We start from the raw sequence: 26,936 nt of genomic DNA, 5'->3' as shown, positions 1-26,936 counted from the left end.
CTGGACACACACACACACACACCCTGGTGAGGGAAAACAAATAATGGGACAGATAGCCTAGGACTGCAGCATCTCCATCCTTGCAGGTAGTCAAAACCCAATTGGAGACTGCTCTGAGCAATCAGGAAAGTATTGGCCCTGCTCTGAGCAGAAAGTTGGATAAGATGACTTCCGGAGGTCCCTCCCTACTGAAATTATTCTGTGAGGCTATGATTCATAATGGGAGTGGTTCCTCCATTAGAGGTCACCATTGTGCATGTGCCAAGAAATGACTCCACAGAAAGAGAAGAAAAAGAATTTTAAAAAAGGAAAACACAACAACAACAGCAACAAAATTGTAGAGAGAAAGTTCTCTGTGAAGTAGTGTTCACTTCTGTCTGACTACAGAAAGATGAAATCTATCTGACTGTAGGACAGGCATATGATGGAAGAGGGGACACATTGCCCACTCATCTCTCCAGTTTCCTAGTTAGCACATGCCAGCAATAGGATAAAAAGGGACTGAGCAAGGTTTGTAGAAAGGGAAATCTTGAAAAAAGGCAGAAGGGTAGTACAGGAAGGAAGAAGAATTCTTTTTTTTTAAAGAATAAACTGTGAATGTACCAGCTGGCTTCAGAATATGGGGTTTGTGTACACTCTCTACATAAGTTGACTAAGCCAAAGAGATTCTTCCAGCAGATGGAAAACGGGTCTTAGTTTTCTGCTGTGCTTTGCCAGAGGAACAGAAGAATGCACTTTTATTTAACCTCATTTTCCATTTCTTTTGTGGGTTTATCTCACAGGTGCACATGCACTTTGAAGCCAGCAGCCTTGTGACCAGCCTGTTGTCATTTGCAAGGATCAGAATTCATTGGTAGTCAAAAGAAAAACGTTTTGAAAGCCCAAAGGATTGGGCCACAGAAAGGGTGTTAGGTATTAAGTAAATCCTAAGAAGAAGTGCTTAGGAAAATTTTGTTGAAACATCCTTTTTAAAGCTATTTAACTGGGTTTTCATTTTTAATCTTTATTGTCTTTGATTAGAACTCCCATGGGAACATTTCTGAAGTTATTTTGTGTTTTGAAGTGTTTATTCTGTAGGAAGATACGCTTTGTTGTTGTTTTTTAGGCCACATCATACTGTTGTCAGGAACTGTACTAACCTGAGAAGTCATATAAAGGAATGTTTTTATTTTTAATTAAACTTCAACATTTCAGATTGAACATTTTTCCAGATATGTGATTTTATGTTTGACAATCACAGAATCACAGAATAGTTGAGGTTAGAAGGGACCTCCAGAGATCATCTAGTCCAACCCTTCTGCTCAAGCAGAGTCACCTAGAGCGTATTACACAGGATGGCATCCAGGCAGGTTTTAGATATCTCCAAAGCAGAATCCACAACCTCTATGGGCAGCCTTTTCCAGTGGTCTGCCACCTGAACCATAAAGAAGTTATCTCTCAAATGGTGATGAAGCCTCCAGTGATTCAATTTATACCCATTACCCCTTGCCTTATCACTGGCCACCACTGAGAAAAGTTTGTCCCCATCCTCTTTACATTGTCCCCTCAGGTATTTGTAGAGGTTGATAAGATCCCCTCTCAATCTCCTCTTCTCTAGGCTAAACAGGCCCAGCTTGCTTAGTCTTTCATCACGAGACAGATGCTCCAATCCCTTAATCATCTTCGTGGCTCTGCACTGGACCCTCTCGAAAAGTTCTATGTCCCTCTTGTACTGGGGAGCCCAGCACCACACACAATACTCCAGGTGTGGCCTCACCAGGGCTTAGTAGAGGGGGAGGATCATCTCTCTTGACCTGCTGTCCACACTCCTCCTGGTGCAGGCTAGGATCCCACTGGCCTTCTTGGCCACAAGGGCACATTGCTGGCACATGGTCAGCCTGCTGTCCACCTTGATCCCCAGGTCCCTCTCCACAGATCTGCTCTCCAACAGGTCAGCCCCCAGCCTGTACTGGTGTCTGGGGTTGGTCCTCCCCAGATTCAGGACCCTGCAGTTGCCCTCGTTGAACCTCATGGGGCTCCTCTCCACCCAGCTCTCCAGCCTGTCCAGGTCTTTCTGAATGGCTGCACAGGCCTCTGGTGTGTCAGCCACTCTGCCAAGCTTTTTCAAGGATTTTTTTTCAATCCTTGAAAATGTGTCGGTCATACTACGAAATTCACACTTATGTGAAAAGAATTCTAAGGTTTGACCAGTCCTGTGCCTGGGCAGATGGTCCAGGAAGAAAAGTATCAAAATGTACAAAAGGCTTGTATGGTAGACATTGCAGCTGGGAGATGTGAGGGGAACAAGAAGGATTCTGCCCATGTGAGGCACAGAAATTACTTTCTATATGTATTTTCTTTGTTCCTCTCTACCAACACAGCTGTCCTGAAGCTATATTCAAAGAGTATGTTCCAACCCTCCTTCTCTTCCACTCCAACGCTGGTTTAGGGACTCCTTGCCCAGTCACTCCTCTCATGCAGTTATTCTAATCCTCTGTCTCTTTTTATTGTTAGTATAAACGTGTTGTTCTGTAACCTCAAGCAGTGAAATAATCTAGACTGAAAAGCACTTCTGCTCCCATGCCACAGTTCTTTGTTCTTTTTCTCTCCTTCTCTTTTCTTCTCTTTCCTTGCATATTTTCAATCTGCATTTTTTCAGTGATCATGTGATATATAACAGTCTTAAATTTCTATAGTATCAAACCTGTGGGCTAAGGGTGGGGAACTGCTTCCCCCATTGGAACTTCACCGTTACAAACTGTGGTGAAAAACAGTAGACACCATTACACAGCATCCTAGCTCTTTGGTTACACTGTTTTAAGGTGTAATTGTGTGGTGTCCCATGCCCCTCATCAACACTGAGAAAGTGTTGCTTTCTCGGAAGGTATAGCTAGCCAAGGTGACTGAACACCATGGCAGCACAGGCTCATTTTTTCTTTTGTGAATTTTCCACTGAAGTTGTTAAACTGTTGACTTACAGAAGTTGCAGAATTATGCATAGGATGAGTGGCAAACGGATGAATGATGCCCTGTATGTATAAAGGGTCTTCAGCAAGAAAGCAAGCATGCAAGGCCTATGTAAGGGATTCTAAAACTCCGTTTGCCCAGTGGCAGTACCTGAGCATGAAGTGTTTTCTTCCCTCACTCTTTTATCATATATTCTCCCTTTCATAACCCAGACCCTGATTCTACAGTCATCTTCCTACTTTATGCTGTACATAGGCAGGGATTCCAGTGTATTCTCTACCTTCTTATAACACATTTTTAGCTCTACAAAAAAGAACCTTACATGCATTCAGTTGCCAAGTCCCATTTCACTGTGCTTTAGCCTAGATCCTGCACTCTCAGCTAGCACTCAATCTCTGCACTGAGATCATGAAATGAGCTGAGAAACAGGTAATTGGTAATCTAGCTGCACAGCCCAGCAAGTTATAGCTGATTACCTGCTGTGTGGAAACTGCCCGTGTGAAGTCTCTGACCAGCCATGCAATCAGCACAATAATTACTTATATGGAGGCGCGTTATCTGCAGTTCAGGTGTGGATGAGGTAACATCTGTACAGCAACAACTGCAAGCAAAGCTGAGTCACTACTATGTCTCATTTTGAAGTAATTCATGTAGTGCTCATAGAACACAACATATTTTACCAACTGCTTCTGAACTTCAAAAGCAGAGTCTCTATAAAAAAGTCATTAAATGCTACTGGGGATAAAATCCTTGAAAGTATGTAGTACTTTTCCATTTCTGGCCTTTGCAAATCAGCTGGAGCCACTAGAATCAGAAATATTTTTTTCCAGAAGCTTCTCAGTCCTTCCTAAGAGGTAGACAAAATATCTCATGCTTAATCTACCGTGCTTGAAGTTGTAAAATTAGTTCCAGCTAAAATTAATTCTTGTGTGCATTTCTCAACTGCTGAGAAGCTTGTCATAAAAGATTAAAGATGTAACAGAAGTGTTTGTAAATGGTCCCCACTGCAAAGTACTACATTAATGCTAGAAAAAGATATTACATAACAATATCAGAGATTGGTGTTACATGGTACCTTACGTAGGTGAACATGGTGTTTGCTGAGCTCTGCAGTGCATCTCCTTGTTGGACTTTCCTTGTGTTATTCTTGCCACATGAGCAGAAGCAAAAGAGCTCCAGCCTGAAAATAATAAGTTTTTCCTTCTGTATCATAGTCTTCAGTGAATCAACAGGACTTGCATGAGAAAGTAACTATCTGTTTCCTGAAACCTGTTAACAATACACAGGCAAAAATGCACACTTTTTACCCATGTGACTGTCTGGGTAAAGTGACTTTACAACATAAGCCAAGAAGGTTTCATTGCAATATAAATAACATTCCTAATATATAATTAAGGTTAAACTGTAAAGCACCAAGTTTTTTAACCTGACCTTTCCCCCTTCCTATTTTAGAACATTAAAATACTTGTAATACAGCATATATTAAAAAGTTAAAATCCAAGACCATGAGAACAGACTCTAAAATTGTTAATTGTTGCAGTTATACTAAATAATACTAATTATCACAGAAGCCTCATGAAGGGGTGCAAAGGCAGAATTTGGTGAAAGAGTCATGACAACTGAGAATTTAACTTGAGCCTTCATTTTCTTTATTCCACATGTTTCAAATTCAGACATACTTGTTATAGGTACTTACTTGAGAGCATCTGAAGTGTAGAACAATGTCAATTGCACTTCATTAAAATACATTTTTGTCATAGATCGCTTGCCTTACCAAAATTGATCAAGAAAGTCTGCTTTTGATGGGTTTGTTTGTTTGTTTGTTAAAATAAACATTTTTCTAAAGCAAAAGCAGCCTGCCCACCACTGATATGGCTCAGACATTATCTACCAAATGTAGTTTTGATAGTGCAGTTTTTAATTCAATTAAAAAGAAAGTATCTGTTCATAAGAAATCAAATGACACTAACAAAGCCTATATTGCTGAATTCACAAATCTTTCTACAGTTTTCTTCAGATATTTAATGAGAAGATTTTGAAGGGTAAAGGCCCTTTGCTACCCTCTTCCCAGCGAAAGATCATGGTAACTGAGATAGGTGATACCTGAAGAGGCACAGACACCAGCTGTGAGTCCTTTGTGCCCAGAAGGGAAAGCAGTGAAACCAAGACTTTGCCTGGAGCCAAGATGCTTTTTAGGAATCGTGGGGTTCTATTTGCTTCTCTACACTAAAAGCAGATGAGACTTGAAGAGCTGTCAGGGGTTTAACATGCGAGGGGAAATGATGCTTAACCTATTTAATAGCTTTCTATGATGAGATGACTAGTTGGGTAGATGAGGGGAGAGCAGTGGATGTGGTCTGCCTTGACTTCAGCAAGGCTTTTGACACTGTCTCCCATAAGATCCTCATAGACAAGCTCAGGAACTGCAGCCTTGGTGAGCAGTGAGGTGGATTGATAATTGGTTGAATGGCAGAGCTCAGAGGGTTTTGCTCAGTGGTGCAGAGTCTAGCTGGAGGCCTGTAGCTAGCAGTGTCCCCTAGGAGTCAGTACAGGGTCCAGTGTTGTTCAAATTATTCATCAACAATCTGGATGATGGAGCAAAGTGCACCCTCAGCAAGTTTGCTGATGACACAAAGCTGGAAGGAGTGGCTGATACCCCAGAGGACTGTGCTGCCATTCAGAGGGACCTCGACAGCCTGGAGGGTAGGATCAAGAGGAACCTCATGAACTTCAACAAGGGCAAGTTTAGGGTCCTGCACCTAGGGAAGAATAACCACAAGTACCAGTACAGGCTGGGGGCTGACCTGCTGGAGAGCAGCACTGCAGAGAGAGACCTGGGAGTCCTGGTGGACAGCAGGCTGACCATGTGCCAGCAATGTGCCCTTGTGGCCAAGAAGGCCAACGGTATCCGGGGCTGCATTCGGAAGAGCGTTGTCAGCAGCTCAAGGGAGGTGATTCTCCCCCCCTCTACTCAGCCCTGGTGAGGCCCCACCTGGAGTATTGTGTCCAATTCTGGGCTCCCCAGTAGAAGAGGGACATAGAACCACTGGAGCAAGTCCAGAGGAGGACTACTAAGATGATGAGAGGACTGGAGCACCTGTTGTACGAGGACAGGCTGAGAGAGCTGGGCCTGTTTAGCCTGGAGAAGAGAAGATTGAGGGAAGACCTCGTTAATGTGTATAATATCTGAGGGGAGGGTGTGGAGAGGATGGAGCTGGTCTCTTTTCAGTTGTGCCCAGTGAGTGGATGAGAGGCAATGGGCACAAACTGAAGCACAGGATGTTCCAGCTGAATATGAGAGGGCACTTCTCTACTGTGAGGGTGACAGAGCACTGCAACAGGTTGTCCAGAGAGGCTGTGGAGTCTCCTTCTCTGGATATATTCAAAGCCTGCCTGGATGCCATCCTGCACAATGTTCTCTAGGAGATCCTGCTCGACAAGTGGGTTGGACTAGATGATCTTCAGAGATCCCTTCCAATCTCAGCCATTCTGTGACTCTGTGAGGGGGTAGGAAAGGAGGGTGTTAAGTTTGTGTGTGAAATCATGGGGAGTCCAGAGACATTCCCCTCCCACAGCCTTTGCACAACTGCTGGCAAGGGATTTGCATGTTCTTGCACATTTGTTTTCTTCCCAGACAGAAGAGGGGAAGAACACATGGAGGAGAAAGGGAAGTCAGGGGTCTATTGCTAAAGCTGGCTGTTCCTCTTGCTTTTCCACTTCTTCCTCGTCCTGGTATCAGCTGCTAGGGGGGATGCTGAGGGGGAAGCCAAGCCAGCAGATAATTCCCCACCTGAATACGGGTATATGGTAAGGGTAGTGAACTGAAGTAACTTCTTCCTTGAGAACACTGTTTCCTCCGTCACTTCTCACCCTGTCTCCCCTTTCCCCATTTCATTCCTCTCTCTCACTATTAGGACACTGCTGTCACAGCAACTATTAAGATGGCTGCCCCACACTCCAGGCATGTGTGCTTGCTCCAGCCAGTCCTGGGGCCCTCCCTGACATGCTCAGCCCTGGCAGGGAGGATGGAGCAAGGCAGGGCCCCACGATCCGATGGTGGGGCAGGGCCAGGCCACCTTCATGAGGCACAGGGGGACTGACGGAGCACAGCATCATGTGGGAAGGCAGAAGGTTACCCAGCCTCACCAGCTTCCAGAGCTCTTCTCCCCACATGAACTGCCCCCACCCAGCTCCTTGTAGCCCTACCATGCTCATCTGTCTTCCCTCTTATCCTGGTTTCTACCACCTTCCCCTCATCCACTGCTTCTAGCAGCTTCTCACCTTGCCTACCTTACCAAAATAGCCAGCAGGCCTGTGGCTGGGACCTCTTCCTTCTAGCCAGAAGTTGGCAACTGCAAATTCAGCTGTCGCAGCAAAAACGTATTACCTGCAATTTAGCTCATTAAACCATCCAGTCAAGCTGCCAATGGTGGTCAGCTGTGGCCTTCAGCGAGGCACAAGTGGTGGAGTAAGGGGGGCCAGGGGCAATAGTTCATCTGAGCATGTCATGACTGCTGCCTGCCTCAGTGAGCCATGTGCTTTCAAAAGTTTTTCTGAACTGTCTAGTGAAAGCCCAGGATTTCCTTCCAGTTTACCTGGAGATGAATTTTGCATCCAAATGAAAGGTTTGCCTTCAAAATAGGATTGTTTAGGATGTGAGCCAACAGAGCACTGCTATGGTCAAACTAAAAACTTAAAAAAAAAAAAAAAAAGACTATTCAAATGAAAGATTTTTTTATTTTATTTTTATTTACTTTTTTAACTGAAGGTGCTTTGCATCAGCAGCACCAGTGCTTACAACCAAGCAGAAAACCAGGAGCTTAACTTTTCTTCCACAAGGCATGCATGTGACTGTGATGCTGGAGTACACTGGTCTTTCCTCGATGACAGAAATACATCATTTACAAAGTATAACCACCCTAGATTCTGACATCATCTTTTGCCTTCTTTCTTCGCTCTTCAGATCTACCTTCTTTTAGTATAAGGAGATCTAAATGGCGGAAACAGATTTCCGTACTCCTGGTTTGGACAAACATAAATATTATAATAAAATTCAACAGCTATAAGATTCTAAGGTTTGAATTATGGCAGTTTAAAAGAGCCACAGCATCAACTTGAGGAGCTTTTGGGGAATCCTGTCTGTCAGCTGTCCACAAATAATATCTGGGAAGCCCAGCTCTTCCTGTATACATGACAGTACATTTTAGACGAGACAATGCTGTTACTTCACTCCTGACCACACCAAACCTCTGTCAGAAATATTAAACCCACTTTCAAATGGCAACCTCAGGGAAATGGAACAGCACATGTTTCAGGAAGTCTGGCCCTGTCTGCAGATACAAAGATAATGTAGACTGCTTCTACAAGAAATGCAATGAATGCAGAAGCTCCTGTCAGTGTTCAGGAATGTCAAGTTTCTACTGAATTTCAGGTACTTCCCAAAGGATCACTGTAACAAATCACTGCCATGGCTACCTGTCGTGGATGACATCTGAATGACACTTTTTTCCCAGAATTCCAGACTCCCAGGATTGGCACAGCAGTGTTAAGCAGGCATATTAACTTCTTGTCTTGTCCTTTAACAACATTTAAATACTTGAAATATTATCCCTTAGGAGTGGCATGAAACCAGATAGGCTAATCCTCTGAGTACAGGGATGTGTAAGCAGATTTTCAGCAGAAAATCATTTCTTCTGCTGCTCCTGGTCTGCCACTAGGAGGCAAAAGACCCCCGAGAGTGGTCAGGAGATAGAAATAGAGGCTTCAGTGAAAAACTCTTAAAATTGACTTTCCCTTTCTCAAGCACTCCACGTATATGTACTGTATATTACAGATGGAACAACAATATTCTGATTTAGAAAGGGGATTGCCAACTTGCTTTAATGATATTTTTGTAGGGTTCCAAAGGTGATCTCCTATGTGCTTTTTTTTAGGCATATTTTAAAGATTACCTCATAAAGCAAATCATTTCTGTATTCTTCATCTCCCATCTTCATTCACCATCATTTCTGTTATGTTGTCACACCTGTTTTGGAATCACGTAGTAGACTAAGATCAGTGAAATGAACTGTGTTGAAACAACGTGGAAAGAAAAAAGTTTGTGGGTTTTTGTTTGTTTGTTTTTGTTTGTTTATTTGCTTGCTTTTTCTCAGTGTCATTTCACCACTATGGTTTGCAGCCACAGAGGTAACAAGATCATGACTATATTTTTTGTAAGCACTGAACTGGAAACCTAGGCTGTTCAGATAGTAGTGCCTGACTCTCCAGCCATTTCAGATTACAGGACAACATCAGTACATAAAAGTTACCTTAAAAAGCTGAACTAGCATTTACAGCAGAACAAGTCAGTGAAGTATTTTTTTTCCTTTTTTTTTTTTTTTTTCATCTATTTTGGACAAATTTAATGTTTAAGCATCCACTTTTCCCAAAGGTATGTGGAAACTAGAGCTGTGTAAATGCTCTGTTAAAAAAAAAAAAAAAAGTATGACTGCAGTAATAAATTTTGCACATGAGAATACTACTACCATTGCCATTGTTATGCTGGGATTTAGATGCCAGTTTTGGTCAACACAGAGTCTGGAATGGCATGCTTATATACGGAAGGCATTATTATTATTGATATGTTTGTCTTAAATATAATTTTGTGATGCTGTTATTGCTGCTGTTTCTGCTGCTACTGCTTTTTGGTTTGGGGTGAAATAATAGAAAAAAAGCAAAATAGCTATAATGTGCTTTCAGGTTTGAAGGTCCTGTTCCTTAAAATATTAATTCCTTCAGATTCTTTCATCTGCTAAAAACAACTAATTCCCTCAAACTACTCACAAACATCCTCCACAGAACTATGTGGAAAAAAAAAAAGAGGGACGATCTAGGAACCTGTTGCATCTCCAAGTGTGAAATGAAGCATAAAATGCAGATATTGCACATGGACAACTTTCAGAGCAATTTCACAGCCTAAACTGATATTTTTATTGTGTTTGTTGCAATTTATTTCCTCAGTAGCATTCTATCAGTTAGAGAAGTATTTATTTTCTGTGCACTGGATGAAAGGGAAGATGACAAGGAACTGTCTAGCACTCAGAGTTGCAAAGAAGAGCTCATTCTTTGATCACAGTATGATTTGCCTAGTGCTGATACAGTGAGCCAAATCTTGCAGTGTTGTTTACCAGTGAAAAAAGGTCTATATTGCTACATTTAACACTGTAATACAGTTGTGCAAACTGCCAACTAGAACAACAGCAGTCACAATCTGCCTTAAGATTAATGATAAATGATTAACCACTGGCAATGAATGTTTATTTTCAAAAATAAATATGATTTTATAAATCAAATTGTGTACAACAGAATGAATAGCATAAAGAACTCATGAACGGCTCAGAATTGCATATCTCCCACTAAGAAAAAGATGTTGCCTGATGTAACAACAACAAAATTATCACTGGAAAGTGACAAATATGAAACGTAATAGTATTTTTATCTCAGATAAGTTCCATCCAACACTAACAGGCTTTCAAACTAGCTAAAATAGAAATGTTTGTAAAATTAATCTAGAAGTATTAAGTACCTCCAATGCTTCTCTGAGACAACTAACTAACTAACTAACTAACTAACTAACTAACTAACTAACTAAATAAATAAATAAATAAATAAGGATGTGCAGAAGGGGAAGTGATAAACAATGAGGAAGAGCCAAACAACTTTTAATGAAGCTCAGTCACAAAATTGTTCTAATGCAATCTGATCACCATGCAGAGCTCCAGCAAGTTTGCTGAGCTCTATTTAGCAGAGGGTTCTGCCTTTGTGGTTTGGATTTACCTCCACATTTAGGGTTTCTTGTGAAGCTTATTTTCTCAATATTAATTTCCCTATCCTATGTCATACTTTGATTTGTGTAATAAACTGAGGGGCAAAAGAGTAAAATCATAATAGATCATAATTTTGAAAAAAAAAAAAATCTCTATAAAACAAATGCTTTAAAACACTGGCCAGGAGAATGCCAGAACCTACTGGCAAAGTTGGGAGCAAACAAACATGTTAGCTGACATCTTTAGTTGATGAGTGGGAATGGATGTAGTGATCCTTGCTGGCAGCAGGGGACTAGACTTGATGACCCAAGAGGTCCACTGTCTTTAAGCTTGTAATTACCACACGTTTTCTTAAATATTATTCAGTAAAGATTCAAGCTTGTATGCACCAATATAGCTTCACAGGACTCTGCAATATGGGGTAAACGCAGTACGGGATCTCACTTTGCTTTTAAATATCACATAGTGAATATTGCTGATGGCAGCACCCAAGCAGTCTGAACAAATTTTAGTTCCCTTTTCCTCCACTGCTTTTTGCCTAATATCCTGCGGAGAGCAGCTTTTTTCTACTGATCATGATAATAAAAACCACAAGCAACATTCTTATGCAAACCCTCTCTGAGAAGCAGAACTCCTCTTAGCAAAGAGAACAGGCTACTAATGTGACAAACCCTGTGGATTTTCTCATTGAGAGAGCCAGTTTTCTGCCTGTATCAAAATATTTGGGAGCTTTGAGGAGTCCAGGTAAATTGATGTACATGTTTGTCTTAGAAATAAAAATGTCAAGTTCCAGGATAAAAAGATAATCAGTACAATATATTGCGTATAACCTCATGTAAGTGGAAATGCTAATTGTAGATCTTACTTGAAATAAGTTGTGGAGCTGAAAAGATGTTAAGTTTATTAAATGGTCTTTTCTCTCTCAAAGCTTTGGGTTTGGTTCCCTGAGATTTTACTAAAAGCAGCCCTAACTTAAATGACCTTTGCATTTTGAAGAATAACAGAAATGAGGCAATTATTTTTCTCGTAATTCCTTTTGCATTATTTGTGGCTGGTTGTTTTGTGGTAGGGTATTTTTTAATATACCATACTCCGAATTAAGATATCAGTGTGAGTAAGTATCTTTTTGTAGGGGGTTGTGGAAAACGTTTTTCTTTCCAGCGGTGAGTCAGAACAGTATTCAATGGCTTAATGCTAAAAAAAAAAAAAAAAAAAAAAGTCCTTTAAAATCATATGGGATCTTAAAATTCAAAATATAGTGGTAGGAACATTTCAGTGTCAGAAACTCAAGGTTTTCTACCTTGTGACTCAGACATGTTACCTTAATTGTAATGGAATAACTGGAGTCAAATCAAAGATGCTTGTAAAGTATTTGCTCTATATACTATATGTAAACAGGGTTCTGAGTAGGAAGGGATCTGGCTGTTTCATTTCTTGGCATACTTGCTATAAAAATTACATTATTCTGAAAGTCGTTGATTAGCATATGAGAAAAAAAAGTATTAAGTATCATGAAACTCAATGCTTATATAAAACCAGGTTAATCAAAAAATATCAACATACTTTTTCAGAAAATGATATTAGTCAACCAGCTTTTATTGGACAGAATTGCTTGGTGGAAAATTGAAGCTCCCAGGCTTCTGTCGTTGAAGACTGAGTTTCTGGTGGTAGAAAGTTTTTCTGTTTTGATGTAAACAAGTACCAAAAAGAAGGAAGAAAAGAAAAATGAAGCTCTGTGTTGAAATTACCAGATCATAGGGATGAAGAGATGACCATGCATGGACAGATCCTTTAGCCTGGTGCACAAGATGTGACAGCAATTTTGGGACCAAGCTTGGATGTCCTCTAGCTGTTCTGGTCAAGCCCTATGCCTTCACTAGTCCTGGTCTCGCTTTGGGTGCAAGAATTACATTGTCTTCACATTTTTCTGCATCATGATGTTGTTGGTCTTATGATTTATGTGAATGATGAGAAAATGTGACAAGAGAGGGACAAAAGAGATGTAGAGGAATGCATGATGAAGAAGATAGTGTCAGGCTGGAACATTCTTGTCTAATTTCAACAGTTGCACATCCATGTGAATGTGACAATTTTGTCTGCTGGTGTTAGAGAGATGTTTGAAAAGGTTCAGTCAGGAGGGCATATAGGCTGTTGGTCTTTCTCCAAAGAATCTCTTAGATTTCTGGCTATCCTCTCCATCGTAGAGGTCTGTCTTTCAAAACAAAAGCAAAGAGCAGAACAGCCTGCCTCTTCAGTATTTAGAATTTGATGAGGGTTCTTTTCTCTTGTATGCCAATCGTTGTATCAGCAAGTCTTTCTGCTTGGACAGATGCTGTCTTTCTGCCTTTTTTTTCATACTTGTGCTATTTACATTCATAGGTACAGAGTAGTGCAACATCTTAGTTCCAATGTCCAAATGCTGAAATTCGCAATTAGAGGAAGTCTTTTTTAACTAGTTATTATTACACTAAAAGGGAATAAAAGCAACTTGGAAATTATTTCTCGCTTCTGAAAACAAAAAGCGTTGCATAAAGATAATTTTGAAGTCTCTCCATCTGGAAAGGGAAATAGTCAAGCAATAGAATCACAGAATAGCTTGGCTTGGAAGGGACTTTAAAGATCATCTAGTTCCAACCCCCCTGACATAGGCAGGGATGCCACCCACTAGATCAGGTTGCTCAGAACCTCATCTAACCCGGTCTTGAACACCTCCAGGGATGGGGCATCCACAACCTCTCTGGGCAACCTGTTCCACTAAAATTCCAATAAATTATCATGAATTTAGAACAATACTAGCATCTTATGCAAACAGCTAAACTCCCTCAATCCATTAACCTTAGTAGAGCCCAAATCAGGCTTTTATGATGCCATCTAAGATAAGATCTCTATTTAATTCATCGTTTTCCATGATTTTCTTTCCTTATTCTCTTCCTTATCATTATAGCCTGTCCATGGGTTAGAGGCCAATTCATTCAGTGGTTATAAGATTCTGTGTTTTTTTTCACTGTCACAGAATTCATGAGTACACATACTTCTTAAAAGGGTGGTAGATTTATAATCTTTCTTTCATTACCTCCTAGCGAACTCACCAAGATCTGATTCTGTTAAAAAAATATGAGTTTTAAAAGACCTGTTGAGACATTATCATGTGGCAATAAAAAGGAAAAAGTTACAGGTGAGAAGTGAAAAGAGTTTTTTTTGTCTCATAAATCAGACCTGCATGCATTTAGAAGAATTGCACGATTCCTTGTACAGTCAACAGTTGCACAGAGGTTGTCTGCTTAACTAGGAATTACATACAGACATCTGTTTCTGTCATTGATCCAGTGTTGCTATTTATTTGAAGAAAAAACAACCACAAGGGGAAGTTGAAGTGAAATGATCTTTTGGCTTCACCAAGACTAGAACTTAAATAACATATATTTATGTCAAAACATAACAAAACAAAACAAAAGTGTGGTTTTTGTTTTTGTTTTGTTTTGTTTTTAACAGGTTATTTGAGACTTAGATATTCAGAGAAAAGTCAGGAAGAACAGAGTTTGAACCTTTATTTTTCTTGTGTTCTCAGTATAATGTACTTCTGTACAAAAAAAAAAATGTAGTTATATAATCTTCTCGTGGAAGACTTCTGTTCTCTTTTTATAACCTTTTTTTATAACTTTTTTTATAACTTTTTATAACTGTTATCTTTTCATAACTTTTGTTATGTGTGGGTTCTTGCTGAAGGCAGTGGAAGCTGAGAAAGTGCTGTACATACAAATCCGGGAACCAAAACAAGGGTATTATTCTAGATATGAGCCAACACATTTGAACAATGCATCCATCTCCTTGCAAAGAAAATGTTACTGTTTACCTTGTGCTGCTTCCATTTCAGTTCAGAAGCTGAAGGTCCAAAATATTTTGCAGTTTCCCAAGAAAGTGCAAGAAAGTTCATAAAGTGACCTACGTACATCTTGTATGAGAATCCTCTGTCTAACTGGAAGTTTGCACTTTGGGTGGGAAGGGTGGCGTGAACTTAATCTAACTTCATAATCTTTTCAAGTTCCCATTTCATGAATTACAACCTGTTGTATGTGCTAATGGAGAAGGTAACTGCTGTCACTTCTCGGAAGGGAAATGCAGAAACTGTGGGGATTATTCTGTTAGCAGGATCACAAACAAAATATTCTCTTTTTCCCAGTTCCCCATCCGTCTACCTGGCCAGTCAGGTTGCACATTACAATCTGCAATGTGGCTCCTGCTATAAAGTAAGCTTATTAAAGCAATAATTGATGATGCACATTGAAAAGAAGCAGAAAAATTTCCCAGTTTCTTACCCTCCTGATTTCTTAGAGTGCTACCCTTACTACTCATTACTGACTGTAAATAAGTAAGAGAAGTTGCAGTGCTGTTTTTAAGCCCTTGTGCATCCCCAGGAGTGAGGTTTTTTACTCTTGAAGAGCTGGTATAGCTACATGACTAGGTCAAGGTTCTTTTCACAGTATTAGGAAGAAATTTATTAAAATAAATCATTGACTTCAGTAGGACTTAGAGAAAATAAACAGTCCTAACACGGCAGTAGTGGATTGCTTAGTGCATTTGAAAGCCTGTATGAATATAACTGATGTTGCTATTGCCAAGATGCAGAAAATTTCTCAGAAACTGCATATCATAACAAGAAAAGTTTCTTTAAAATCATATTTCCAGCTTCCAAAAAGTCTATATGCTTAAAGTCTCTTGTCCAGAACATCCACGTTACTGTAGTTTAACACAGTACACTTTCTTAAATTACAAAAGGAAGAAATAGCAGAAGAATTAATTTATTCTTACACCTTTCAAAAGAAATGAGCTGCTGAGTTCGCCAGGCAGTTGATCAGATTGTCATTTACAAGTTCTGAAGACTTAAAGTACCGAGGGAACATTACAGTAACTCTGATGGTTTAGATTTCTTTACAAAAAAAAACAACAACAATGAAACATGCATTAGTACTAATTCAAATAGATCAGAGACAGAAGTCATTGTTACTATTTCTGGCAATGCAATTAGCTTAACTTTAAGTGTGTAAAATCAGTGCTTTGTGGGGTAGTACAGGAGGAATCTTGAATGATTCTGATATATGTATCTCTGCATTGTGATTTTGTGTGTGTGTCTGAGTGTACTTGTGGTAACCAGCAGTAGATAGCTTAAACCTGATAATCTCCATAGTAAACGTGTACTTCCTCCCTTCCCTACATGAGCAAAAGAGATAAAAAAGGTGCTCTGGGGATAGGTTTCATCTTGTTTTGGCTTCTTGTCTTGTAAGTAACTTTGCCATGCAATACAGTTTGGAAAGACTGAATTTTTTTGGTGATATTGAAAGACTAGGAAATTTAACTTTATATTGCAGAAGTCATGGGTAAAACTACTACAATGTACTGGACAATTCATAACATGATACAATCAAACAGGAGGCAAAAGGAGCAGACGACCACAATTCATAAGCTCTTATTAATGAAGTGTGTTTTTTTAAAAAAAAAAAAAAAAGTTACTGAACATTCAATGAAACTGTACTGAGTGAAGACATAGTACATTTTTCTACCTCCTTCTAAAATTTTTTTTCAGAACCTTCTGTATTATACTTGGTAGTGATACTCTGTGTTTCCAAACAAATGATTCAGAGCCCCTCCTAGTTATAGCATCCCTGCTTCATATTGTCTTACATTTTGACTTCCCCACACAAAACAGATCCCACTGAGTACAAGCTGTGAATCAGTTATGTCTCTGTATCCACAGTACCTGCAACTCTGCCAACAATGTCTGCTGGCAAAGGACCCCCCTGCTGCTGAGGACACTCGGAGGCCAAGAGTGGCCCCAGCCGAGTGTGGTTGGACCAGCTCACTATACTTTGCCCAGGTCCTTCATTGCACTGTGTTATAATTTCACTGAATCAAACTGTGTTGAGCTTTTTTTCTCAGTTCATATTTAAGGCTGACCTTGAACAGTAATGAATAGATCTGACCAATTAAGATATTTTCAAGCGAAACTGTGTTTTAGTCACCTGGTAAACAATTGGGTAAAAGTTCACTTTTTTTTTTCTTTTTTTTTCTTTTTTTTTTTTTCCAAGAGATTAAATATCTTTGACAGTATTTATGCTTACTGATTGTCATTTCTTCCTATTCTTCTCCATGCATTTTCACTTTCCACCTGACCATACACAGTTTTTGTCAGATACAGAATGTAGAACAGAAACAAGGACAAAGCTTGTCAAAAGGGGTAGGGAGATTGCGGAGGGGGGTGGGGTGGGAGTGTGTAGAGAGCAGAAGGAAATATAATTGCTGAGAAGGGAAAGAAAAACTGACACCCAATCCCCCCAAACCAGAAGACTTTCTGTTTTCACAAGGGAGCTTTCAGTTCTTCAAAGATCTGATGGGATAAACACTAGTCTGGTATATAGCCTAGGTTCCAGCACAGTCTACACCTCTCACTGTAGGAGACTCACAATTTTTTAGGGATGTTTTAATTTTGAAGTAGTAGATATTTTCGCATATTTTTCAGGTGTTCACTTCCCTATTCCAGAAATAAAAAAAATTATAGTATGAACTACCATAGTATGAACCATACTACTATATAGTAGGAAGGAGCTGAATGACCACTCTCTAAAGGCATTTTAGAGTGAAAATTTACCTAGAGTGAAAATTTTAGATTACATAACCATAGCAATGATCTAACAAAATATTCAGCTTCTCTAACACTACAGGAAGATGTGCTACAATATCTGCACAGCCAATCAGCAGTACTACAAGCCTCAGACCAGGAAACTCTTTAAAGTACAGTATGTGTGAACATTGCAACTGAGACTTTCTCATTGCTGCTGTTTCTTTTTTATTTTTCTATGCTGATAGGACAGCAAAGCAGATGTGAAGTCACTCATGGCGAAATTTAACGCGGGTAACAACCCCTCAGAGGATGTTTCTGGTAACAGTCGACCCTTCAAAATTGCAGGACAACCTCTCCATTCAGGATTACAGACAAGGAAAGCAGCACTTGAGAAATTTGCAAGTCAAGGAAATGCGACTTCTCCTTCAGGACCCAGTACCTTTCACAAACCTGTTCATCCTAAGACTCCTCTGGGGGTCAAGCCTTCAGCTGATGATAAGACAGAAAAGGATCCAAAGCCCCCATATTTGAAACCAGTGGCACAAAGGTTTGGGGTTCAGCTTCAGACAACTAACAGGGAAAATGATGGAAAAACTGGATGCACTAAACCCCCTACCAAAATCAGTGACTTGGCAAAAGAAGAGCCAAAGCCTCTGTATCCAAAACCTGCAGGGAACAAGCCTCTTAGCACTGCTCCTCATGAGAAAGAAAAAAGACCTCTGGGAACAAAACCAAATTCAAATTTTGAACCACAGGAGAGTGAGGCAAAACCAGTATTCTCAAAAGTAGCTGGAGTTAAGGAAAAGTTCATGTCTGCATCACAAGAAAATGAGCCCAAGCCTCCTTCCTCTAAACCAGCTCTTGCACAGAAACCTTCTCTAAACCATGAGGTCTCCCACAGTGAAGACACTTCAAGTAAAAATGCGCTTCTGCATAAAGGACTAGGAGGTCCTAGACCAAAAATACATTCTTTTAAAGCTGCAAAGGAAACAGATGAAAATAGTAACTGTGCTGCAGAAACTGCAAGCAGTCATTTTGCTAACATGGCTCTGAAACCTACTGGCCACTGGTCCAGCTCATCTCAAGGCACCCCCAAAAATGTGGATGAAAAGACTGAAGAAAAAGGAGTGAGTGCTGCCAGGAATATCTTTCTCAACAAAATCAGCCAGGAAGAATCTGGTTCATCTCCTCCCAAGTTCCGTAAGATGAGCACAGTGTTTGCTGCAGGAAAGTCACTGGGTGGGTCAGAAGAAAAGGAGGATGGGGACAAGAGCTCAGGAGTCCCGAAAAGGAAAGCCTTGCCCCCACTGTTCAAGTTGGGCCAGCCCCCGCAAAAACCCTGCCGACCACCCAGCGTGGACCTGGAAAAGTTCCAGAAGAGCATCCCAAAAGACAGTGAGTCCTCTCTGTTCTTTCTTTCATGAGTATTTCTTTTTAACCCATTTAGCACTCAATTTATTTCAGGTGGAATCCTCCCTTCTGTTCAGAAATAACACAAGACCTCTGCATCTGACATCCCCCTAAAGCCTTAATCTATGCTTATATCTCTTCTGTACAGGGCAGAAATTAAAATTATATTCTCTCTCCCTCAGCAACACAGAGTGTAGGAGGAATGTTTTCTGTGTTTAGTTCATTTGTTTTTCAAAACCTTTAAAAGTAGCTATTACTTGTAGCAGAGTTTAAGTATTTTTCTCAACAGACACTTAAGTCCTGACTTCCTATAAACGAGGTGTTGATGTTAGTGTCTTGTTCTCTTATGAATTTCCTGGGCACAGTCTGATGGCTATCAAAATGATAGTAAACCTGTAGTAACCACACCTTTTTTTTTTCTTTTTTTTGTTTTGCCTTTCACAATGACTAACCACACATCCTTATAATCTGCTCTATTTTATAGTATGTTCAGAAAGTTAGAACACTATGCTGTAACAGAATGAAGGGTTCCCAGGTACAGCTGCATGGATTTCATACTCGGATCTGAATCCAGACTCTATAAGCATCTTCTGCACTTAGTGTTTTCTGTTAGATTTATGTGATTTCAGTTGCATGGAAGTTTGTAGCACCTGAGGCTCTGCCTCACTGTTCTTATGAAGAAATAAGCCACTCAACTTTCTGCTGGTTGTAGTCCAGGCATGAATATTAAGGTTTATTACAGGCTTTCTGTAAAACTTGAGGTGGTTTTGTGTGTGATGAGAACATCTGTGAATATATTTGAAATATCTGGGAGTATACACATTTGTGTGAAAAAAAAATGGAATTTCTGTGACTCTACTCACACAAAAAGTATGGTTCAGCAGGTTCCTTTCATCCCATAGGACAAGTTGCCACAAATATAAGCTGTTTCTGAGGTATTCAAAATACGTCCTTGAAAATCTGAGGTTATTAGATAAAAATATAGTTTCCTAAAGTTAGACGCAGAAATCCACTATCTCCTCCTTGAAGAAGAGATGAGTTTTTCAGATGTTCTGTGTGTCCTTAATTTTCCCTTATATCACCTGTTAAAACATTTGGGTCAAGATTTTCCGCCAGTGCATTTTAGGCATTGTTTGATAATTTTAAAAAGCTAAAATCAGCTACTCTTACCTCCAGCTGGAGTCGGTGATGCCATTTGTCATGTTTCTATTACAATTTTCAGGGTACATGAAGGAAGCTTTCTGTTTTTTCTTATAATGCCAGGCACTGGGAACTGTGATTGCATATGAAACTGATCATATTTTACAATCAAAGTTTTAAGGTGTACGGGTACAGGTGAATGCAGTGCATCTGAGAGAAGCAATGACAGAAACAAAAAACGTATTTTTCTGTTACATTTTATTATTATTATTTTATTTCTGGGTTTTTCTTAGTACACTGTTACCTGCACAGAGATTATGACGCAAAGTGTATATCCAGTCCTCACATATATTTTTTTAGCTCAAGTCATTTTAACTAGTTGGGTCCTGCAACAATTTGTGTCAGGTGAAACACACAGCTAAGTAGTTTCTGATAGTGAGGGGCATTTCACAGTACCTACATTAGTCTGCCTTAAGCATCTCTCTTAGATTAATTAAACAGATCAAACTTAAACTCAAATTTCCAATATAGTGAGTGAGAAAGGGAGGAGCCCAATGATGTATTTCAGGGCATTTAGGTTAGATGCCTGATAGAGCTGAGAATAGATGCTCTAAAATACTCCACCCTGTGCATGTGCAATGCATCAGGTACAGTTATGTAATTTACTTGATACAGAATTTGTCCTTGTTGTCTTCTGTACTTAGAATGCAACACTGCTTGTGTTTCAGCAGTTTTGCAATACACATAAGAGTAAGCTTCCTGAGACAAAAGACGTTACAAGGTGTTATGACCAGATGAAAAGGCTCAGAGCTGTGTTTCTGTGAACACAAAAAGTCACACCAAAAGCAGAGTGTGCGTGAAACTATATATTCTATTATTATTTTCTCCTACTCAAAAATGAGGAGCATATCAATAACATAAAATGTGCTGTCTTGTCAAGTTTATATTCCGTTTTTCCCCTCTTTCTCTGTATGAGGAATTGTTCTCACAAATGCGTGAACAGGGCCAGGTCCTCGAATGGTATAAATTTGTTTCTCTCTTTTAAACGAGGTATGTCAATTTATAACAATTTGAGCAGTCATCCCTTCTTCACAAAGCACTGTTCATCATGACTGTCCTTACTCTAGTGCCCAGAAAAGGTTCAAAATGGAATGATAGCATTTTCAGCAAAGGACAACAGCAAATGTTTTGATTAAACTAAAGCAATATGAGCTTTGCTAGTTAGAACACTGAGAAATCCTGACCAAGGCTGAATCACTCAGAAGTGCAATTATTTTAAAAACATATTTGTTAATTTTATTTTAAGTAATTAATGGAGAAAATATCTTGTTATCTTATTATTCAACTTTTTTTTTAATTTTATTATTATTATTTTCTGCTGCCCATGCAGGTATAGTCACAATACATTTTTCACTCTCTTTTTAAAATTGAAGGTTAGAAATATTTATTCCACACATTTCAAATGAACTGGTTGTGCGAAAGGGGCTATAAGGATAACACCAGAATTTTTGTTGAAAGGAGAATCTCCAGTTGTCACTAACCAGTACTAGGACAGCCACCAGTCTGGGTGAGTTGCAATGGGGAGAGGGACAAAAGATGGAGCTACCCAACGTGGTGGCACAGGTTGTTCTCCAAATATGTTAGAAGATACATACTCAACTTAATACACACACAACTAAACAGAACTGAGTGGTCAGCGATGGTCTTCTCTACTTCACACTCTGAGTCAGGGCAAGAATGAAAGATTTTGAAACCACATCAATATGAAGCTGTTCATACTGGCCTTGAGCTTTAGCCTTCCCCTGAAGAGTTGGTATGTAGACCTTGATGTTATGCTTGGCTTTAGTTAATGAAGCTTATTTCTTTGTGGCCAGAACTTTATGTAGAACAGTTTTGGTGGCGAGACCTTATGTTCTAGCCTAAATCTGAACAACCTTGTTTTCAACTCGACAACGTTTTTCATCACTGCTGGGTTTCTTGGAACATTAAACTCGAATGACAACACATACCTGCTTTGGAAAGGCAGTTAAACTGAATGGCTTTCTATCTTTCTTTTCTTTTCTTTTTTTTTTTTTCTTTAGCTGTCATTTCAAGAGTGAAAGTCATGCCAGGGAGATGACACCCCCGCAGCACAAATTCTTTCTGCTCATTACTTTGTCCTGATAAACAGAAGTTTGCCATAGTTGCTTTATTTTCTGCTGTGATTCAGGGCCTGAGTAAAAAGAACAAGCAAATGGAGAAGGCTTTCCCATCCAGCAACATGGGATTCTGAGATCTAACCATCTGGGATAATGGGTCTTTTGGTTGTTGTGGTGGTGGTTTTGTTTTGGTTTGTTTTTTTGATCTGTACTAGGGTCAAAGTTTTGTGGTGTCCTTTGTGAAGAGAAGAGCTTCACACATGGCAGTTGATATAATTGTGTTAGGGACATGTGCCTGGGGTTCAGGAAACCTTGCATTGCCTGATTGGAACCCAGAGTTTGATGCTGGAAAAACCTTACATGCTGGAGGCTGAAGCGCTCACCTCAAATGCAGCAGCCTTATTCTTTTGTGAGGGAAGATTTAAATTGTCCTGTGTAAATACTAAGGTTTGCTTTGTTTTTGATTTGAAATGTTAATCTCATCCTGAAAAACTTTTCCTGATAACACCCCTGCAGATACAAGTGTGCTGCTGAGGAAATCCTGACTGTCAGTTTGTTGCTACATTCCAGTGAAGACAGGTTTTAATGAATTCCTGTCTCGGCCTGTGAATACATGGCACCCTGGAAAATGTTACGTTTCCTCTGGGAACAGCGACAGGACCCGAGGGAACGGCATGGAGCTGGGAGAGGGGAGGGTCAGGCTGGGGGTTAGGGAAAGGTTCTGCACAGAGACAGTGCTCGGGCACTGGGACAGGCTCCCCAGGGCTGTGGTCATGGCACTGAGCTGCCAGAGTTCAAGTGTTTGGACAATGCTCTCAGACACAGGGTTTGGTTTTTGGGTGCTCCTGTACGGAACCAGGAGTTGGACTCAATGATCCTGCAGGTCCCTTCCAACTTGGGATATTCTGTGATTCTTTGATTCTGAATTCTTGTGTTACGTTCCTCTAAAGCTATTCTCCTGAGAGTAGATCAAGCTTACATCAACTTGAAATCAATGGGCTGCATGTGCTTTCTAGATTCAGAAGATAATACTAATGATGACATTAATAACATACACCCAAAGTTCAAACAGGCCTTTGTTAGGGGAAAAAAAAATAAATAAATAAAAGAAGAGAAACAAAGTCATTTAGCTGACACCTTTCCATGTGAGGCCACAACCACACTATTGCTTTCAGAGAACTGCACCTGGGCTGACTTCAGTGTGCTTGTGTGGGTACAGATGGCCAGCCACACAAAGTCCGTTGAAGGCTCAGAGTACCCAGTGCTCTGAATTCTTCTAGGAAGATTTCAAGCCGTGGTGGGAGAAAGGAAAGGAAACTGTACTGAATCAAGGAGGAAAGAATACATGCAAAACAATTCTCACAGTTTATGGTATGGGTTGCAGTAGTGCCTGCAGCCCCTCTTGAGGGTCTATCCCAAGATGTATTGTGTACCCTGACAGTGACATGACTTTTTTGAGTTAGATAAGACATAAAGAGAGAACAGAGGAATTAAAATTTGAAGTGTGAAGTACAACAAAAATAGAACAGCACTGTTGGCAAAGTAATTAACAAACAAGCACTGCTCCTGTGGAAAGTAAGCGTTTAACTGTTTTTGCAAAGCCCCTTATAACCAACCAATTGTTGCCCTTATTTGATGGCAAGATGAAACAAAAACTTCCAATGTTATAAAGAATAGGGGATTTTTTTTTATCACAGGATGTCACTGCTATTTACGGTAGAATCAGTACTTAAAAGGTCACTGGAGGTTTTCTTTCTTTACTTCAGTGTCAGGTTGGATAAAGTTACACAACAGCTCAGTTATAAGATGTAAGGGAATAATACAAATTGTAATTTGAGATACATAATCTGTTCAGATGGAACTAAAACTAGGTGATATCAAACAATGCAGCTTAGGGTGGAGTGGTGGTAGTGATGTGTAATGATGTGATGCCTCTGCACATGGGAACTATAGCATGCCATAAAACCTTGTACAACTCAGAGAAGTGTCAAAAGATCAGAATAGCATGATAATTATGTGTAAATTAATGTCTGGATTTTGATATACATAGTTGAAATGTTGAATTCTGAACTATACCAAAAATATTTACTAAAGTAAGAATATTCTTGGCGATGTTAAGACCTTCAAGATCTTTTCCCTAGTCTTTTCTTAGATTTCATAATGTTAATGTCTACTGTTATTGATCCATCACAGATTTGCCTGAAAACTATGGAAGTGAACTTGAAATTATGATCATGCAGGTCTGCCATGAATGTAACTTTGCTAGATCTGCTTGGAATAAGAAAAAAAAAAAATTGGACTAGTATTTGCATGTAGTTTATTGTGGAAACTAAGTTAAAAACTCTCCAGCTTTCCTCTAAGGACATTTTTCTCTTGCTGTCTCTGTAAATGGGAGAATGCAAAGGATTCTTTCAGCAACATTTAACTGAAATATATTAAATGGCTAAGAAACAGAAGAATCAATTTTTGAAGTTCGTAGATCATGGATCTTCACCTAAATGTCTCCATTTTTGTTTGTGACACTTTATGTGGTATACTCATTACCTTTCATACGATTAGACTGTGGTAAAATTAACAGTAAGATATAGACAGTATATATCATAGTATGAATGGCAAGCACATAATTGTATTTTTCTCATGTATGCACTTACAGTTTATGTATGCATTGTAGAGTCATTTCTGCAGTTGACTGTGCTAAATCTTATAGAGTCAGCTATAATTATTCCTGACCTGAGACTTCAGTATCTAAGATGCATAATTTAAGATTCTGAGGATAAACCAATGCAGCTATTGATTCTATTGAGGAAACGTAATCATCACTTAATAACAATTCCAAATACACATTAACAGTGTGATTCAAATTGTTTTGAGGTCATTTCTGTTTTGAATCAAAGTATATACTTAATATATACTCTGAATTGGTGTGGAAATTGCTAAGGACTGAATGAAACTAAATGATGTGTTGTGATGAATCCAGTGTCCACCCTCAAGCAGGGTCAGTGCTGGGTGAGCTCAACACAATGCCTTTAGGATTATACCACATACAAAAAAAAAGAGTCTTTATGGAAGAGTATTCAGAATACAACTTATAAAGGACAGTTGCTAAGGAAACAAGAAAAAGACAGCTAGAACGTCTTTTATCATAGAAAGTGTCAAAGAAAATGGAAACTGCTAGACAGAAAAACAGTAAAACCAACGGAACCAAATAATTCTCTTTAAGTTATGTTTTCTTTTTTTCAGTTTTTGAAATCTTTTTATTTCCTAGACCTATTTGGTTCACATGAGGAAACACTTTTGATGAACCTTCATCATTTGGTTGCATTACGTAGGTAATGGTAGACAAGTTATTATGCTGTAACAAAGCCATGAGTATTCTGAAACATGTCTGTATCCCAGAAAAGTATGAGAATATAAATTATGTTAACAATTTTAAGTGAGAGAAGAATGATATGAACTGGCTGGAAGTTCCCCCACTTATTATGTTGGTATGTATTTTGCTCAAAATCTGCTTTATAACTATTTGTAGCAATTAAGTATATCAAAAATATCACATTAATTCATAGGCAGCTTTATGATAAAGCTGGAAATAGAGACTTTTTTTTTTTTTCCCCAGATATACAAAAATATGCATGTGGTCATGAAGCTTTGAACACGTCGCTGATACAATTATTGGAAAATGTGTTCTGAAGTGTAAAGTTCTCACGTTTAGCTAGACCCAAACAACTGCTTTGTATTCCATTTACATGAACATTTGGCATATACTTCTCATATCTTTGAACTCTGACATGTTCTGAAGTTTGTCTTTGGGCTGGAAAGTCTTAATTTCTTTGTATTGTTTTAATAATATTTCCCTGGAGGTTTGCAGATGTAAAGCAAAAGTAATATGTTCCATTCTATCCTGTTATTTTCTAGACCTGTTTTGGTTGACATGAAGAAATGTCTTCTATGAACCTTCATCATTTGATCATATTATGTAAGTCACAGTGCACAACTTAATAACTTTATCATAAAAGTTTGATTTTCTGCACTGCTGACCACTTCTGAGCTTTGAATTAAGTTTTTCAAAACAACTTTCTCAAAAGCACAGAATACGTTTCCTAGTTCCATCGTAGAGAAATATTTGTTTTCCTGTATGTGGCAGAGGGCTAATTAGTATTATTTCTCTTTTTTTGGAACATTGGTTGTAGCACTCAGAGTGAGAATTGGGGTCAAATATGCTTTTCTACAATCCTTCCTTGAAAAAAAAAAAAAATCAGACATAAAGCAGTTATGTGCTGCTGTGAGAGTACTTAACAGCAGTTGATATTTATTTTATTAAATACCCAGTTTTAAAAGTGTTTTGGTTTATCTAAGTATCCTTCTAAGTATGAAAAAAAAGTGTAGTGTGTTTTCTTTTTTTTTTTTTTTTTTTTCCCCTTGCATGAGAAATAGCTTAATTAGGAAATGGTGTTTAACTTTAGCTGACTTGGTCTCTGTAAGGAACAGGAATTGAGTAGTTTTTTTTGTGTACATGTGAAAAACTTTTTGGTAATGTCTACAGTTATTCTTCTGAGCAATAATTTGTTCTATCTTACCTGTCTACCACACTCCTAAATTCCCCCGATGGTGAAGTCACTAATAGAATAATGTGAAGATCTGAGTCTTAGTCCAAGACCAATGTAAGGCCATGCAGACAAGAAGCACCTGTTATTTCAAGCAGCTGCAGCCAGTTTGAGGTGAAAGCAGCTGCTTAAGCTGAAAGCAGCTGTTTATGTTTAAGGTGAGTGATAGATTCTGCAGTCCGGTTCTGCCAAATGGTATGTTCCAGGATATCAGTGTCAAAGAAAGGCACACAGATCTACTTTCTCTTAGATATTGCCAGGTTGGAGGTTTCAAAAACTG

At 39.2% G+C, this 26,936-nt stretch overlaps 1 protein-coding gene across 5 annotated transcripts in view; it reads left to right on the top strand.

The window, feature by feature from the left end:
• FYB1 (FYN binding protein 1) overlaps positions 1 to 26,936 on the top strand; it is a 70,266-nt gene that overhangs the window by 10,648 nt on the left and 32,682 nt on the right. For 4 of the 5 annotated variants that reach the window (XM_080574088.1, XM_080574087.1, XM_080574085.1 and 1 more), the window contains exon 2: positions 17,613 to 18,762. In XM_080574088.1, coding sequence (XP_080430214.1) covers positions 17,613 to 18,762 — 1,150 coding nt within the window. Of the gene's footprint in view, positions 1 to 11,331; positions 11,496 to 17,612; positions 18,763 to 26,936 lie in introns of those variants that run through there. The other variant, XM_080574086.1, reaches the window with a different exon arrangement.

Source organism: Anser brachyrhynchus (assembly GCF_964034855.1).
Source record: "Anser brachyrhynchus genome assembly, chromosome: Z".
Classification (NCBI taxonomy): Eukaryota; Metazoa; Chordata; class Aves; order Anseriformes; family Anatidae; genus Anser; species Anser brachyrhynchus.
The sequence above is the reverse complement of the archived record's forward strand: the minus strand, read 5'-3'. Positions and strand labels throughout refer to the sequence as shown.